We start from the raw sequence: 15,991 nt of genomic DNA, 5'->3' as shown, positions 1-15,991 counted from the left end.
AGAGGGACCTGAATCTGCAGCCTCTGAGGAAGGGGGTTTTGCTCATGAAACCTTGAACATGACCTAAGAAGAGCCTAGCTGGTGGATCAGTCCAGCACACTATTCCCCCAGTGACCAAGCAGATGCCTCTGGGAAATTTGCAACCAGGAGCTCAGTACAACATGCCTCTTTAGGTGATTCCCAGGAACTGGCAATGAGGAATCTACTGCCCAAAACAAGTGTAGGCAGCGCACAGTCATCATGGCTGATGGTCAGTTGTAAAAGCACGTGAACGTAACAGGCCGTATGGTAACAAATGCAAGTTATTTACTAGAAACTACTTATCAAAAATTAGATGCCTCTTCTCATAATGTCAAAATCAACACTGTGACATAATATAATAAAATGTAACTTTTCAGTTGACCACCAAGTCCAGTATGTACAACTCTCATATTTTTCTGTCTGACGTATTCCTTAGAAGAGTGGCATGAAATAGTCTTCTAAGTGTCCAATAAAGATGATTGGGTTGGCAGACAAAAGAAACTGGCACTGATGGGTGCTGGCACGGGCTACGAATTTGCCTAATTCTCTCTTAATTGGTGGCTATTACTGCATTTTGCCTTAGTGAATTGCAGAGTTTAACAGTGTTAAGAAGTGCTTCCTTTAGTTTGTCCTTAATCTGCACACAATTAGCTTCATTGAATGTCCTGGGACTACAGTATCCTAGAGGAAGAAACACCTCCCTCTCTCCTATTTCTAAACAGCATGCATACATCTCTGTCAGGGGCTCAGGAGCAGAGACACAGGGGAGAGAGGAAACGGAGAGCGAAGGGGAAGAATCTGAGGGCAGCGTAGGGGAGTATGACAGTGGCCCGAGAGATTCCATGAGCTTCTCCAGCGATTCAGAAGATTCCCAGAGGGGGGCGCCGATGGCCAGGGCAAGGGGGGTCCCAGGGGGGGACACACCAGAAGCAAGGGGCCAGCGGGGATTCCCAAAGCAGCAGCGGGAGATCAGGACCAGTTCCCCCACCAGAGCGGAGTGGGGGGGAAGAGTCCCATGTATCAGGGCCAGCGTCTCCTCCAACAGGGAGAGAAGATGAGTCAGGGCTGGCCACGCCTCTATCGCAGAGTGAGGGAACGGAGGGGAGGTCAGGTCCAGCTAGCCCTCCCGAGGGGGGATGCAGTGACAGGAGCAGTGTAACGGTCAGGAGAAAGGTTGCCGGCTGGGCGCGCGCGCCAAGTTCAAATGTACAGGCGCGCGGGACAGCAGAAAGCCCGGATTGGGAACCAGGTCCTAAAGCCCGCCGGAGGCAGGGGGAAGAATCAGGGGACTCAGCGTCAGAAGAGTCCAGAAAGGGCAAGAGCCCAGCGGACAGGCGGACCCAGAGGAGGAAAGAGCAGAGGAAGAGGTGGAGCAAGGCTAGAGTCTTAAACTGGTGTCTGGGGGGAGGAGATTCAGACGGAGCTTCAGCGGTCTAGAGTCCAAGACGTAGAGCTGCGCGCCGCGGCTTTGAAATCGAAACTGAACTTCAATAAAGACTTTTATATATAACAAGAACTGGCGTTGGTCCTTTGTGAGCTGGGACCTCGGGCAGCTCTGACAATCTCTATCATATTTCTCCATAATTGCCTTTGTTCCAGATAGTAATTCCTCATATTTTTCTAACACCTTAATTATTTTGTTTGTTCTTTTCCCAATGTTTTTTTGAATCTACAATATTATTTTTGAGGTCCTGCAACCGGATGCATACCATTTTCTAAGGGCAGCTGCACCACAGATTTGTATATCAGCACTATGATATTGGCAGCTTAGTTTTGAATCTAAAAAAGGCATTAACCCATTTCACTACTTTCACTCCCTGTGCCAATATCTTTACTGAGCTATCAGCTATGATCCCAAATGTCACTTTCCTTCTCAGTCATCACCAACTCAGATCCCATTTGCAGATGTCTTAAGTTAGGATGTTTTTTGCTTGAAAGTGCACTATATAAATTTGCTTACATACATTTGGTTATGTCATTGTCTTTAATAATGTTTTCCACCAGTTTCCCCAAAACAAACATGAAACTAACTAATGTGCAGTTTCCTGGAAACTAAATCCCTTACATTGGCTTCCCTGTTGGAGGAAAAGAAATTGGGCAGTCTCACAGACAAGTTACCGTACATATTTTTTTATGTTAGAATACTTAACTTAGAATTCTTTAATGGGTAAATTCCATTGGCTTTGGGTGATTTCTGAACACTTAAGATCTCCAATTTCCCATTGCAGAGGAGAGGTTTCCATACCTTACTCTGGATGAACTACAGTTAAGGGAATTGCTTTTGTTTTCCAGGGTTCAATGAGCTTTGGGGGGTGTCCTTGCATTTCACTGATGATGAATGCTCCCTGCTGGATTCAGGTCAGAGAGTGCTGTACAAGGAAGTCATGATGGATATTTATGGCTTCTGTGGATAAGGATCCTTTCCCCCTTGATCAACAGCTAGCGAAGGTGTGAACTCCTGTTGGTGTAATATCAATTAGACGGGGTGTTCTTAATTTCCCCATGACAAAGAATGTATGAAGAGCTCTGTTGGGTCGAAACAAAATCCTATGTAGTCCAGCATTCAGATGCACACAGACACACTTGTGAAATGTGATTTTACAGACGTCAAAGAATAGACACATTGGTTAAGCGTGACTTACCTTGATTCTCATTTTTCTGGCCAATGACGTCTCTGGTTCTGATTGGGTGGGGGGTGAACTTGCTTTTTTGATAGGATTGTTCTTACAACTGCAAGGCATGGAAACAAAGGCTGAAGGGGTCTCACGTGTGCTGGTTGCAATTTACTGCTTTTAGGTTAGTCATAGACTGCTTAATCACATAGTTTGCTTAGCAGTATACACGACAGAATGATGGCGTGGCAGATATTATGAAGAAGAGTTTGGATTTGATATCCCGCCTTTCACTCCCCTTCAGGAGTCTCAAAGCGGCTAACATTCTCCTTTCTCTTCCTCCCCCACAACAAACACTCTGTGAGGTGAGTGAGGCTGAGAGACTTCAAAGAAGTGTGACTGGCCCAAGGTCACCCAGCAGCTGCATGTGGAGGAGCGGAGACGCGAACCCGGTTCCCCAGATTACGAGACTACCGCTCTTAACCACTACACCACACATTTAGTTGCTTTTTCAAGGAAGGTCATCTCAAAGCAAGTTACTGTAGGTTTCAAAGATTAAGGCCACAATAATTCTTTAAGTTGAAGGTCAAAATCCTGGCTTAAAAGAAATGGGGAAAGTGTATTTCTGAGGTTTGATGGCTCATGACACCACTTTCTCTAGGAGTAATACCATAAAAGTATGTATCAATGGAGGTTTCAAGTTTTATCCTTCTGAAATGCCCAGATTAGGGTAGGGGTCTTGGGGGGATATATTTGTGCTTCGTGTGGTTCACCTGCTTTGCTCCAACCTCCAGCCCAAGGAATACAGTGGTACCTCAGGTTACATACGCTTCAGGTTACAGACTCCGCTAACCCAGAAATAGTGCTTTAGGTTAAGAACTTTGCTTCAGGATAAGAACAGAAATCGGGCTCCGGCAGCGCAGCAGCAGCAGGAGGCCCCATTAGCTAAAGTGGTGCTTCAGGTTAAGAACAGTTTCAGGTTAAGAACGGACCTCCGGAACGAATTAAGTACTTAACCTGAGGTACCACTGTATTCAGAAGGGAGTTGCTGCCGAGGACACTATGTGCTTTTTAATGAACTGAATAGAATGAAAGAACCTGCAGCACAAATAGAAGATAAGGGACAACTGATTTTCTAGCAGTGCACGGGAAAAGGATCCAGGAGCCTTAGTAGAACACAAGCTTAACATGAGTCAACCATGTGATGCAACAGGAGCAAAAAAAGAAAATTCTATTCTGGGCTGCATCAACCGAATTAGTGTCAAGGGAAGTAATAGTACCACTTGATTCTGCCTTGGTCAGACCACACCTGGAATACTGTGTCCAATTCTGGGCACCACAATTTAAGGATTTTGACAAGCTCGAAAGCCTTAGGAAGAGCACTTGAAGGAGCTGGGCATGTTTAGCCTGAGGAGGAGACTGAGAGGAGATATGATAGCCATCTTCAAATATTTTAAAAGGCTATCACATGGAAGAGGATGCAAGCTTGTTTTCTCCTGCTCAGAAGGGTAGGACTTGAACCAATGGCTTCAAGTTACAAGAAAGGGGATACTGACTAAGTGTGAGGAAGAACTTTCTGACAGTAAAAGCTGTTGGACATTGGAACGGTCTCCTTTAGCGGAGATTCCCGCATTGCAGGGGGTTGGACTAGATGGCCCCTGGGTCCGATCCAACGTTGCAGTTCTATAATTATGATTCTAATATTCATTCCTTTCTACTTGCTTGTTTTATTATATATTTTAAGTAAGGATGTTTTAAGGATGTTGAGATCAAATTGTTATTGTGCATTTTAACGTATATGTGTGCATTTTATATAGGTGTAAGCCTCTTAAACACGACACTATTGATTTACTTTGAAACACTGTAACTTGCTCATCAGCAAAATAGGCTCCCAGAATGAGGAGAAAGGGAAAAGGCCAAGTTACCTGTTCAAAACTGGTTCTTCTTACAGTGACAAGCTGTCACAGATCAGTGGAGGGAGGTGAAGACCGGGTTACTTCTTTTATGATTACAGTATTTGGTTTATTTTAAAATAGTTATTCATATACATATATTCTCACCATATGAGAGTTTAATGCCTCTTTAATCTGTTCACTGGTAAAAATTATCTTTTCTACGATCTCCTACTCTCAATTTGGAGAAAAGGTGGGGCATTAATAATGATGATGATGATGATGATGATGATATGAAGGCTGCCCATTATTAATACAATAATAATCATAGAATCATAGAGTTGGAAGAGACCACAAGGGCCATCGAGTCCAACCCCCTGCCAAGCAGGAAACACCATCAGAGCACTCCTGACATATGGGTGTCAAGCCTCTGCTTAAAGACCTCCAAAGAAGGAGACTCCACCACACTCCTTGGCAGCAAATTCCACTGTCGAACAGCTCTTACTGTCAGGAAGTTCTTCCTCATGTTTAGGTGGAATCTTCTTTCTTGTAGTTTGGATCCATTGCTCCGTGTCCGCTTCTCTGGAGCAGCAGAAAACAACCTTTCTCCCTCCTCTATGTGACATCCTTTTATATATTTGAACATGGCTTTCATATCACCCCTTAACCTCTTCTTCTCCAGGCTAAACATGCCCAGCTCCCTTAGCCGTTCCTCATAAGGCATCGTTTCCAGGCCTTTGACCATTTGGGTTGCCCTCCTCTGGACACGTTCCAGTTTGTCAGTGTCCTTCTTGAACTGTGGTGCCCAGAACTGGACACAGTACTCCAGGTGAGGTCTGACCAGAGCAGAATACAGTGGCACTATTACTTCCCTTGATCTAGATGCTATACTCCTATGGATGCAGCCCAGAATTGCATTGGCTTTTTTAGCTGCCGCGTCACACTGTTGGCTCATGTCAAGTTTGTGGTCAACCAAGACTCCTAGATCCTTTTCACATGTACTGCTCTCAAGCCAGGTGTCACCCATCTTAATAATAATATTGATACTCCGGCTCTCAGTGGTCACTGGATCCTGCATGGGGCACCTGCTGGAGGAGAGGATACTGCCCTCGGGGCCTGATCCTGCAGAGCTTTCTAGAAAAAATCGGGACTCCTCTGCTCGCTCTCCGCCAGGAGCAGCCAAGAGGTTTCTGCCGCTCGGCTCTGCAAGGGTTAAGCCGAAACCACAGAGCCAAGAGTCCTAGAGCGGAAGGGGATTCCTGCGTGAGAGGAGGAGGAGCTTCCGCTTCCTGTTCCGGGCCAGTCCTTCCTTCCTTCCTGTGGGACGCAGCTGCTTTGCCCGGAGGCGCCTCTTTCCGCCTCTTCTTCCTCGCGGAGGAGCTTCTCCCGTTCTTTCTCCGCCGGGGAGGCTGCCTCTCCTGCCGCCTCCGGGTCAGATGCGGGGAAGGAGAGACGGAGGAAGGAGGGCGAGGAGGAGGAGGAGGAATGTATGTATGAGGTTTGGGGGGCTGGTCTTGGGCAAGGGGGGGGCGATTTCAAAAGTCCTTATAGGGACTTCGGGGTTCTCCTCCCTCCTGCGTGTGGTGAGTGGAGACCATGTTGCAACACTTTATTTCCCTTAATAAAGATCAGGCTTTCCAGCCGCTTTACTATCAATATACAGTGGTACCTCGGGTTAAGAACTTAATTCGTTCTGGAGGTCCGTTCTTAAACTGAAACTGTTCTCTTTTTTTTAAAAAAAAATCTTTATTACTTTTCGAACTTACGGCAAACAATAAACAAGAACAAAAGAGAAAAAAACAATACAATAAACAATACAAAACACAATCTTAAAACTAAATTAAACAAAACAAAACAACAACAATTTAAAAACATATAGCATACCATTTCATTAGTCTATCTTTCATTCCCTTATTTCCTCGACTTCCTCTCACCTCCCTTTTTGTATTTCACTTCTATTACTTGTTTCAGCAAATCCTTTCCATTAACCTGAAACTGTTCTTAACCTGAAGCACCACTTTAGCTAATGGGGCCTCCCGCTGCCGCCGTCACACGATTTCTGTTCTCATCCTGAAGCAAAGTTCTTAACCCAAGGTACTATTTCTGGGTTAGCAGAGTCTGTAACCTGAAGCGTATGTAACCCGAGGTACCACTGTACTCTGCTTGGGCTCTGCTTCCTCTGACCGATAGAGATCGCCTGAGAGAGATCTCTTATACGGCCTCTAGATACCCCAGAAGGGTATTAGAAGTATCATACTTAAGACAACACCTTACCTTGGAGTGCTTACAAAGAAGGGAATGGTTTTCTTCTTCCAGGGATCGGTGAGCTTCGATGAGGTGTCTGTGCATTTCACCAACGAGGAATAGCCTTGCTGGATCCAGGCCAGAAAGCTCTGTACAAGGATCTTTTTCGCCTTAATCTGTAGCTAGCAGAGGTGTGAATTATCGTTTGTGTACCATCAATGAGATCACTAGAAGGCGCATTGGTAATTTCTCCTGGGCTAAAGAACATTTGAAGAACCTTGTTGGATCAAAGGCCCATGTAGTCCAGGATTCTGTTCTTACAGGTGCCAATGTGGGGAAGAAGACTAACGTGTTTCTGAGTGTCAGAAGAGGAAGAATGCACAGCAGTCCTTTGCAGAGTTACTCCTAAGTAAGCTCCACTGAGTTCAATGGGTTGTACCTTCCGGTCAATAATGTGTGAACCATGCCAGCCTTAAGAAAGGATAGAGGAAGCAGACAGATTAATTTGGAATCACAAAAACATGTTTTAAAACTGTTGGGGACCGTTGCTGAGGGGATGCCCCATTTGAGCTCCTCCAGGGGCAGGAGAATAGCTAGGGCAGAGGAATCCCTGCAGCTTCTCTGAGGCTCCCTTTGCTTCTTTTTCCATCCCAGGAAAATGCTGCTTGTTTTGCCTTCTGAGCTCCTCAAGAGGGATGAAAGTGTCTGATCCTGCAAACCTAGCGAGGATGGAAGGAGGAAGATGGACGGTTGACCTGGTGAGGCTGTCTCCCACCCCCTTTGAATGTTCCCTCCCAGGACCTCCAGAGGGATCTGGTGAGTTGCAGGGAATGGAGAGGGGGATCTGTGGAGATGTTTGGAGTGAGGAAACTCCCCTGGCAAGAAAACGAGGAAGGCTGCAGGGCAAGACTACTGGGCTGTGAGAGATAAAAGGTAGAAAAGGAAAGGAATGTTTTTCAGTGGTGGCATGGGCGCGGGATTTTTGGTGGGTGGGCAGGACTTTTGTTAGGGAGGCAGAACCGGCGTGATTGGTCAGTTATGTGTTTTTAATGTTTTACTTGATCTGGGGGGCTGCCCCCCACCCCTCCTTGGCTACACCCATGAATCGTGGTGTGAAGAAAATTCTTTTTCAGAGTATAATATTGTGTTGGGTCCTAAATCTTCTGACACTTGCTGGTAGCTACAGCAATTGCCAGATCAGGGACTGAATGGGCTGAGTATTCAGACAGATTTTGTTGGTTTGCAGCAGCCAAGCTGCCAGGTCAGCAGTGAGAGACTTGTGGGTCATGGCGGCAGTCCCTCTCTAGCCCACGAAGCCATTTTCCTCAAACCGTGTCCTGCCCTGCATATGTGGCTTCAGGGGTGGGACATGCAGGGACCAGGATGTGACTGCAAAGGATATGTATCAGGAGCCTGAAAATGCACCGTTGATTGTTCCTTGGCACCTGAGACAAGATAAGGACCACTTGCTTTTTAAAATACTCCCATATATACAGAACTCCTGGTGTGCCTTTTGCAGACTCTCCCAAGTGTCCTTATTTTCCAGGGACAGTCCCAGATTTACAAAAGTCATCCCAGTTTTCAGATTCGATCCTGGAATGTCTCACTTTTTCTTAAAAGGTAAAGGTACCCCTGACCGTTAGGTCCAGTCACAGAGAACTCTGGGGTTGCGCGCTCATCTTGCTCTATAGGCCAAGGGAGACGGCGTTTGTCCGCAGATAGCTTCTGGGCCATGTGGCCAGCATGACTAAACCGCTTCTGGTGAAACCAGAGCAACACACAGAAACGCCGTTCTATTTACAATCAAAACATTTGAATAGCTACCTTTCTACCTGTAGGATTGGATGGGAGGCCACAGGAACAAAACAAGGGCAGAAGGGTGCCAAGGCCAGGAAAAGGTTGAAACTCTGTTCTACATTATGTTTCTGAATTTAAGAGAGGTTAGGGCAAGCTGCCAGTTAGATTAGGAGGATTTTCTGGGGATGATGCAAAATGAAAAATAGAGATGCATCAGCATTAAAAGTCCTCTGTGGATGAGGCCTGATAGAGACACAGCATTTACCAGTTTTCATTTTTAATCCATTAGGAGGTGTTTGGGGGATCCTGACTGAAAGAGAAACATCCGAAGTGCCTCGTGAAAGAGTGGAGGAGCATAATGTGCAACGGAAACTGCGGGTACAAGTTGGAACCTACAGAAATGAGGGGACCCAAGTGCAGAAGGTGGGGAGGGAATCCACCGCTTCTCAGGTTAATGAAAATCAGATTTGCAGAGAGAAGCATGAATGTACTGTGTGTGGAAAGAGATTTCCTTATCGTTCAACGCTTACTTCACATCAAAGAGTGCACGCGGGTGAAAAACCATATAAATGCTGGGAGTGTGGAAAGAGTTTTAGTCAGAGTGGTAACCTTACTTCACATCAAAGAACTCATACAGGGGAGAAACCTCATCAGTGCTTTGAGTGCGGAAAGAGCTTCAGTAACAGCGGCTCCCTTAATAGGCATCATACAACCCACACAGGGTACAAACCAAATTACAAATGTTTGGACTGTGGGCAGGGCTTCAGGCACAGTGACTCCATTACGAAACATCAAAGAATTCATGCAGGTGAAAAACCATATAAATGTTTGGACTGTGGACAGGGCTTCAGGTCCCGTGACTCCATTACGAAGCATCAAAGAATTCATGCAGGTGAAAAACCATACAAATGTTTGGACTGTGGGCAGGGCTTCAGGCACAGTGACTCCCTCACGAAGCATCAAAGAATTCATACAGGGGCCAAACCTTATGAGTGTTTGGAGTGTGGAAAGAGCTTTAGTCGCAAAGACTCCCTTACTTTGCATGAAAGAAGTCACTCAGGAGAAAAACCTTATAAATGTTTGGAATGTGACAAGAGCTTCATTCGTAGTAGCCACCTCTCAAGACATAAAAGAACTCATACAGGGGATAAACCTTATAAATGCTGGGAGTGTGGAAAGAGTTTTAGTCAGAGTGGTCACTTTACTTTGCATCAAAGAACTCATACAGGAGAGAAACCTCATCAGTGCTTTCAGTGCGGAAAGAGCTTCAGTAACAGTAGCTCCCTTAATATGCATCATACAACCCACACAGGGCACAAACCATATTACAAATGTTTGTACTGTGGGCAGGGCTTCAGGCACAGTGACTCCCTCACGAAGCACCACAGAATTCATACCGGGGAGAAACCTTATGAGTGTTCGGAGTGTGGAAAGAGCTTCAGTCGCAATGGCTCCCTCACGAAGCATTACAGAACTCACACAGGAGAAAAACCTTATAAATGTTTGGAATGTGACAAGAGCTTCGTTAGTAGTAGCCACCTCTCAAGACATAAAAGAACTCATACAGGGGATAAACCTTATAGATGCTGCGAGTGCGGAAAGAGCTTTAGTGACAGTATCCGCCTCACAAGACATAAAAAACCTTCCAAGTGTTTAGAATGCGGAAAGAGCTTTGGTTGCCGCAGCCACCTTACTAAACATCAAAGAATTCATACAGGGGACGAATCTTACGACTGTTTGCAGTGTGGGAAGAGCTTTTCTCACAGTAGCTCCCTTACTCGGCATCAAAGAAATCATAGGAAAACATCTTAGAAGGTTTTGGAGTGGGGAAAGATCTTCAGTCACATCAAGATCTCCTACGGGAAGCAAACCAAAGATTGTACTCAGTGTTAGAAATTGCTTCTTTATCTTTGTTTGGTTTTAATCTTGCTTACCTCCCTCTGTTTATTCATAGGCTTTTGCTTGTTCTGAGGCCTTTTGAGCCTAGTCTGCCTCCTAATGTCCACAGTTGAGTAGCAGGGTTTTGTATTAGATTTTCTTGGTTTATTGGCTTCTCCTTCCATCATGGCAGTCTGAACGTAGGAGGGCGAAGAGTGGGCTTGCATTAGACAAGGAAAGAGATATTGTGTAGATGAGGCAAAATAAAATATAGAGACACAAGCAGTTTCAAGTCCACCTTAAAGTCCAGTGTGGATGAGGTATTTACAGTCTTTTACCAGCTTTCTTTTTTTATTCACCACCACAGCCATGATTTGTACCCCGCCCATCTAACAGGGTTGCCCCAGCCACTCTGGGCAGCTCCCAACATATATAAAAACATCTCCCATTAAAAGGTTTCCTTCTATAGGGCTTCCTTCAGATGTCTTCAAGGTTACTCATCTCTTTGACATCTGATGGGAGGCCCTCTGCCTGGTTCCCTGTAGCTTCTCACATTGAGGGAACCATCAGAAGGCCCTTGGTGCTGGACCTGTGGTCCTGCTGTGGCCCCAAAACTTGTTGATGTAACGGAGTGCTTTACTAATAAAGAACAAAACTACAAATTGCTTCCAGTAGCACCTTAGAGAACAACTAAGTTTGTTATTGGTATGAGCTTTCATGGACATACTCACTTCTTCAGATACAAAGTGTGCATGCACACGAAAGCTCATACCAATAACAAACTTAGTTGGTCTCTAAGGTGCTACTGGAAGGAATTTTTTTTATTTTGTATCGACTACGGCAGACCAAACACGGCTACCTACCTGCAGCTACACATTGCTTGTCCTGTTTGGGCTGTGTGTCCGAGACAGTCAACCCCTTGGGCTTGAAGCTTTGGGCGGGCTTTGGATCATAAACACAATGTTAATAAATAATAATAATAATAAACAACTTGAATCAGATCCTGCTTTTGTAGCATGCGTGCACAAGGACATATGTAATTATATATTTGTATATGTAAGTGTATATAATTTTATTGTTTAATATTCTTGCTTATTCCCAGGTGGGGTGCCTACTTCCCCATTTTCGTTTTCCAGTTTTTCCTACACATCTTTGTTCTTCCGTATCCGTCCCATAGGATATGACATTAATCTCTCAGGTGTTTCCAGAAGCTGCAAAACACAGAAATCTTCCTTATGGTTGCTATGCTGCAGATTGATTTCCAGAGGAGAGTTACGTAAATTTACAAATACATAGTTTATTTCCTTTGGCACATAAAACATTCCTTGTATTTAACGTTCCATATTTTGCACTTACGCATCTTTATAATAATTTTGAGGGATTTATCCTAAGGAAACTGGAGATTTTAAGGGCCTAAGCTGATTTTAGTTGTATTTTATCGTTCCTACACTGGTCGTGTAGGTGTTGGTCAAACCAAACCCTGTGGAGCTCCCTCCCATCAGTTGTCATTGAGATAAATTGCTACACAACTTTTAGAAGAGATTTTAAGGCAGCCCTGGGTCGGGAAGTCTTTAATGTTTGATGTTTCATGGTGCTTTTATATGTATTATAATTTTAAATAATGCATGGGTTAGAAAAAGTGGTTAGAAAAGCGTTTCTGTCCACCAGTTGTTAACTCCAGAACCTGAGGAGATAAGATACTTCCTACAGCACATGAACTACAGAATCTCTTCCCCTAGGAAGCATAGCGGCTTGGAAGGAGGATGAGGCCCATTCATGGAGGATTAGGCTAGTCCCAGAGTTTGCAACTCCTGCCCTAGAGAAGTCAGAGGGGCTGCCGGCAGGTGAAGACCTTATGCCAAATAAGCTTCTGGGAACTGGCTGTTTTTGAGGAAAAGGCTGGTGTTGCTGTCCTTTTATTATTTTTGATATCAATACTTTTAATAGTCCTTTATATCCATATATATTTTAACTCTCTTGAAGTTTAATCACTTCTTTTCCAATTTAACAGTAACCTGCCTTGACTTCCCGTCCTGGAAAAAGGAAGGCCAAAAACATAACATTAATTTTTTATTTTGTATTATTTCCAAAATGTCAATAAATATTTTTTTAAAAACCACAAAAAAACCATAACATTAATACAAATGGTAATGATGATGTCCATGGGTTCTGGCCAAGCTGGCTCTGCTTTAAACATGTGTCCTTTTTGGGGGGGGGGGGCGTCCAGAGTGCGTCACCGACTCCACTCAGCTTTCCCTTGCCTTTGCCTCATGAAACCCAGGAAGACAGGATCCCATTCTACTTGGAAAGGGTCACTTCCTCACAAAGATCCCAGTACTTGGTGGTTTTTTTTGGGGGGGGGGGTGTGTTATTGGGATGTTTTTGTTTATGTATTTTGTTTTTATATTCTGATTTTATATTGTGAGCTGCCCTGAGATCTGCACATATAGGGTGGTATGGAAATTTAATGATAATAATAATAATAATAATAATAATAATAATAATAATAATAATAATAATTGTTACCGGAAAAATCCGAGGGCTCCCTTGAACAAAAAGTAAAGACACCAACCAGAGTAAATTGGAGCAAATCAGCAGCCTGTAGGCTTGGCCTTTATTGAACTGTTGCAACAGGGTACTCCCCTCACTTGCAGGTGAGAGGAAAGACACAGAAAAATGGTGTGCAAGACCTTATAAAAACTTTTGAAATTCCCATCCCCTAGGTCAGGGGTCTGCAACCCGCGGCTCCGGAGCCACATGTGGCTCTTTTACACCTTTGCCACGGCTCCGGGGCGGATACTAGCAAGGGGAGGAGGCGCATTGTGTGTCCCGACACTCCCCACTGTGGCAGGCGCTGTACTGGCTGTGACGTTGCATGGGGGCGGTGTGTGTGTTAGTCACGCACCATCCCGACGTCACCTTCCCGCCCGCCCGCTACATTGTAAGGGGCATGTACGCTGGTCACTGCATTGAAAGGGGGCATGTACGCTGGTCACTCTTTTGAAGGGGAGTGAAGAACACACACACAAAAAGGTAACTTGTCAATTTAACGTTTATTTCTATGAGGAGTAATTCTGAGGGGTCAAACAAAGAAATAATAAAAAAGTGACAAAAAAGTTATTTTTATAATGACGAGTTTTGTGGCTCCCAGTTGTTTTTTCTTCGGAAACGGGTCCAAGTGGCTCTTTTTGTCTTAAAGGTTGCAGACCCCTGCCCTAGGTCAAGCCCACCCCCAGAAACATCATGCATACATTACAGAAAGGAGGGGCTGAGGGAGCCATACATTACAGAAGGGAGGAGTTGTGGTGGTAACCTGAGTGTCCTGTCACCTGGCTGGTTTCCCCTTTCCCCCTCCCAGGAATTATTCTCTGAAGACAAAAGGTAGTCGCAGTTTTCTGCCCCCTGAGGGAAGATCTGATCATTGTCCTTTGTTCCAGTCCAAGCTGAATCCACTCCTATATGGAAGTTCTTTGTGATCTTGATTGTCTTCTGTCTAGGACCATCAGGGTTGGCATAACAACTGGGCAGGGCTCCTGTGGATGTGCTGAGATGGTGAAGGGATTATGGCTGACCAGAACCAAGCCACCCCCCTTTGATAGTCCTTGTCACATGGAATAAAATAAAAATGGAACAGTGCAAATCCCATGTATGGTTGATTTTTCTATGAATTTATAACAGAAGTGTGGCGCATGCAGCGCGCGAGTGTGAGTGAAGTTTGCACAAACTGGATGATGGGGGGGAGGGGTTCCTGCTACATAATAAAAATACTTCGTGGGTCAGTTCCATAAATACTTCGTGGGTCAGTTCCACCCTATAGGTGAGGACCAGGTCCAAGAGAGATGACCCCCTTGTTGCTTCTTTTTATGTTTATTGTTTATGTTTTATGTCTTCAATAGCTCTTTCTATCTTTATTAGAGTAGAATTCCTTTTTAAGGATAATATATGTCTTCCTGCTTTATCTGAAAGCCACCTTGACTCCCAGACTTGGAGAAAAGGAGGCATATACTGTACATATAATAAAAAATAATAATGATACTATGGCTCTTAGGGGTCACTGGATCCTGCATGGGGAACCAGCTGGGGGAGAGGATCCTGCTGCCCTCGGGGCCTGATCCTGCAGGGCTTTCCAGACAGAATCCGGGCGCCTCTCCTCGCTCTCCGCCCCAGCAGCCAAAAGGTTCCTGCCACTCGGCTCCGCAAGGGTTAACAGCAGCCACAGGGCCGAGATTCCTAGAGGGGAAGGGGAGTTCCGTAGACAGAGGAGGAAGAGCTTCCGCTTCCTGTCTTGGGCCAATCACAACGCAGGGCAGGGGGGGTGGCCTATCGCTCCCCCCATGTGCATTTTCTCGGAGCAGTCCCTGTTTGTTTCCACTTGGGGAGGGCGATCCCTGAGGCTCCGGTTTTGATTACTGCTTGTAACTGCCCCAGTGCATCAGTCTGGCTCTGCAAGGCACGGGGGAGGGGATCCACCCCAGCGCCTAGCCCAGTGGATTCCTCTGTTGCTGCTGCCTTGCATCTAGTAAGTAGCTGAGTTGGAGGGGGGGTCCTGCCCAGTGGATTCCTCTCGTGCTGCTGCCTTGCATCTAGTAAGTAGCTGAGTTGGAGGGGGGGTCCTGCCCAGTGGATTCCTCTCGTGCTGCTGCCTTGCATCTAGTAAGTAGCTGAGTTGGAGGGGGGATCCAGCCCAGTGGATTCCTCTCGTGCTGCTGCCTTGCATCTAGTAAGTAGCTGAGTTGGGGGGGGGGTCCTGCCCAGTGGATTCCTCTCGTGCTGCTGCCTTGCATCTAGTAAGTAGCTGAGTTGGAGGGGGGGGGTCCTGCCCAGTGGATTCCTCTCGTGCTGCTGCCTTGCATCTAGTAAGTAGCTGAGTTGGAGGGGGGGATCCAGCCCAGTGGATTCCTCTCGTGCTGCTGCCTTGCATCTAGTAAGTAGCTGAGTTGGAGGGGGAGATCCAGCCCAGTGGATTCGTCTGGTGCTGCTGCCTTGCATCTAGTAAGTAGCTGAGTTGGAGGGGGGGATCCAGCCCAGTGGATTCCTCTCGTGCTGCTGCCTTGCATCTAGTAAGTAGCTGAGTTGGAGGGGGAGATCCAGCCCAGTGGATTCGTCTGGTGCTGCTGCCTTGCATCTAGTAAGTAGCTGAGTTGGAGGGGGAGATCCAGCCCAGTGGATTCGTCTGGTGCTGCTGCCTTGCATCTAGTAAGTAGCTGAGTTGGAGGGGGGGATCCAGCCCAGTGGATTCCTCTCGTGCTGCTGCCTTGCATCTAGTAAGTAGCTGAGTTGGAGGGGGAGATCCAGCCCAGTGGATTCGTCTGGTGCTGCTGCCTTGCATCTAGTAAGTAGCTGAGTTGGAGGGGGGATCCAGCCCAGTGGATTCGTCTGGTGCTGCTGCCTTGCATCTAGTAAGTAGCTGAGTTGGAGGGGGGATCCAGCCCAGTGGATTCCTCTCGTGCTGCTGCCTTGCATCTAGTAAGTAGCTGAGTTGGAGGGGGGGGGTCCAGCCCAGTGGATTCCTCTGGTGCTGCTGCCTTGCATCTAGTAAGTAGCTGA

The 15,991-nt window shown here is 46.0% G+C and overlaps 3 protein-coding genes across 15 annotated transcripts in view; 2 read left to right on the top strand and 1 right to left on the bottom strand.

Annotated features, from left to right (window-relative positions):
- The window catches only part of LOC310837292 (uncharacterized protein), a 530,615-nt gene that overhangs the window by 192,217 nt on the left and 322,407 nt on the right, over window positions 1-15,991 (bottom strand). The window lies entirely within an intron of this gene.
- LOC310837226 (uncharacterized protein) overlaps window positions 1-15,991 on the top strand; it is a 74,293-nt gene that overhangs the window by 36,458 nt on the left and 21,844 nt on the right. Inside the window, exons 1-2 of one of the 13 annotated variants that reach the window (XM_083723386.1) lie at window positions 5,561-6,012; window positions 7,472-7,585. The exons of 8 other annotated variants lie outside the window; for them this stretch is intronic. In XM_083723386.1, coding sequence (XP_083579512.1) covers window positions 7,498-7,585 — 88 coding nt within the window. In that variant the 5' untranslated portion in view covers window positions 5,561-6,012; window positions 7,472-7,497. Of the gene's footprint in view, window positions 1-5,560; window positions 6,013-6,841; window positions 7,148-7,401; window positions 7,586-14,482; window positions 14,964-15,991 lie in introns of those variants that run through there. 4 more of the 13 variants (XM_083723383.1, XM_083723384.1, XM_083723385.1 and 1 more) reach the window with 4 other exon arrangements.
- LOC310838036 (uncharacterized protein) lies at window positions 7,587-11,445 on the top strand. The gene is made up of 3 exons (XM_083725400.1): window positions 7,587-7,702; window positions 8,856-9,333; window positions 9,418-11,445. Exon 3 carries the CDS (start codon window positions 9,857-9,859, stop codon window positions 10,376-10,378), a length of 522 nt encoding a protein of 173 aa, XP_083581526.1. The 5' UTR covers window positions 7,587-7,702; window positions 8,856-9,333; window positions 9,418-9,856; the 3' UTR covers window positions 10,379-11,445.

The sequence above is a fragment of the Podarcis gaigeae genome (genome assembly GCF_964106915.1).
Source record: "Podarcis gaigeae genome assembly, chromosome: 2".
Classification (NCBI taxonomy): Eukaryota; Metazoa; Chordata; class Lepidosauria; order Squamata; family Lacertidae; genus Podarcis; species Podarcis gaigeae.
The sequence above is the reverse complement of the archived record's forward strand: the minus strand, read 5'-3'. Positions and strand labels throughout refer to the sequence as shown.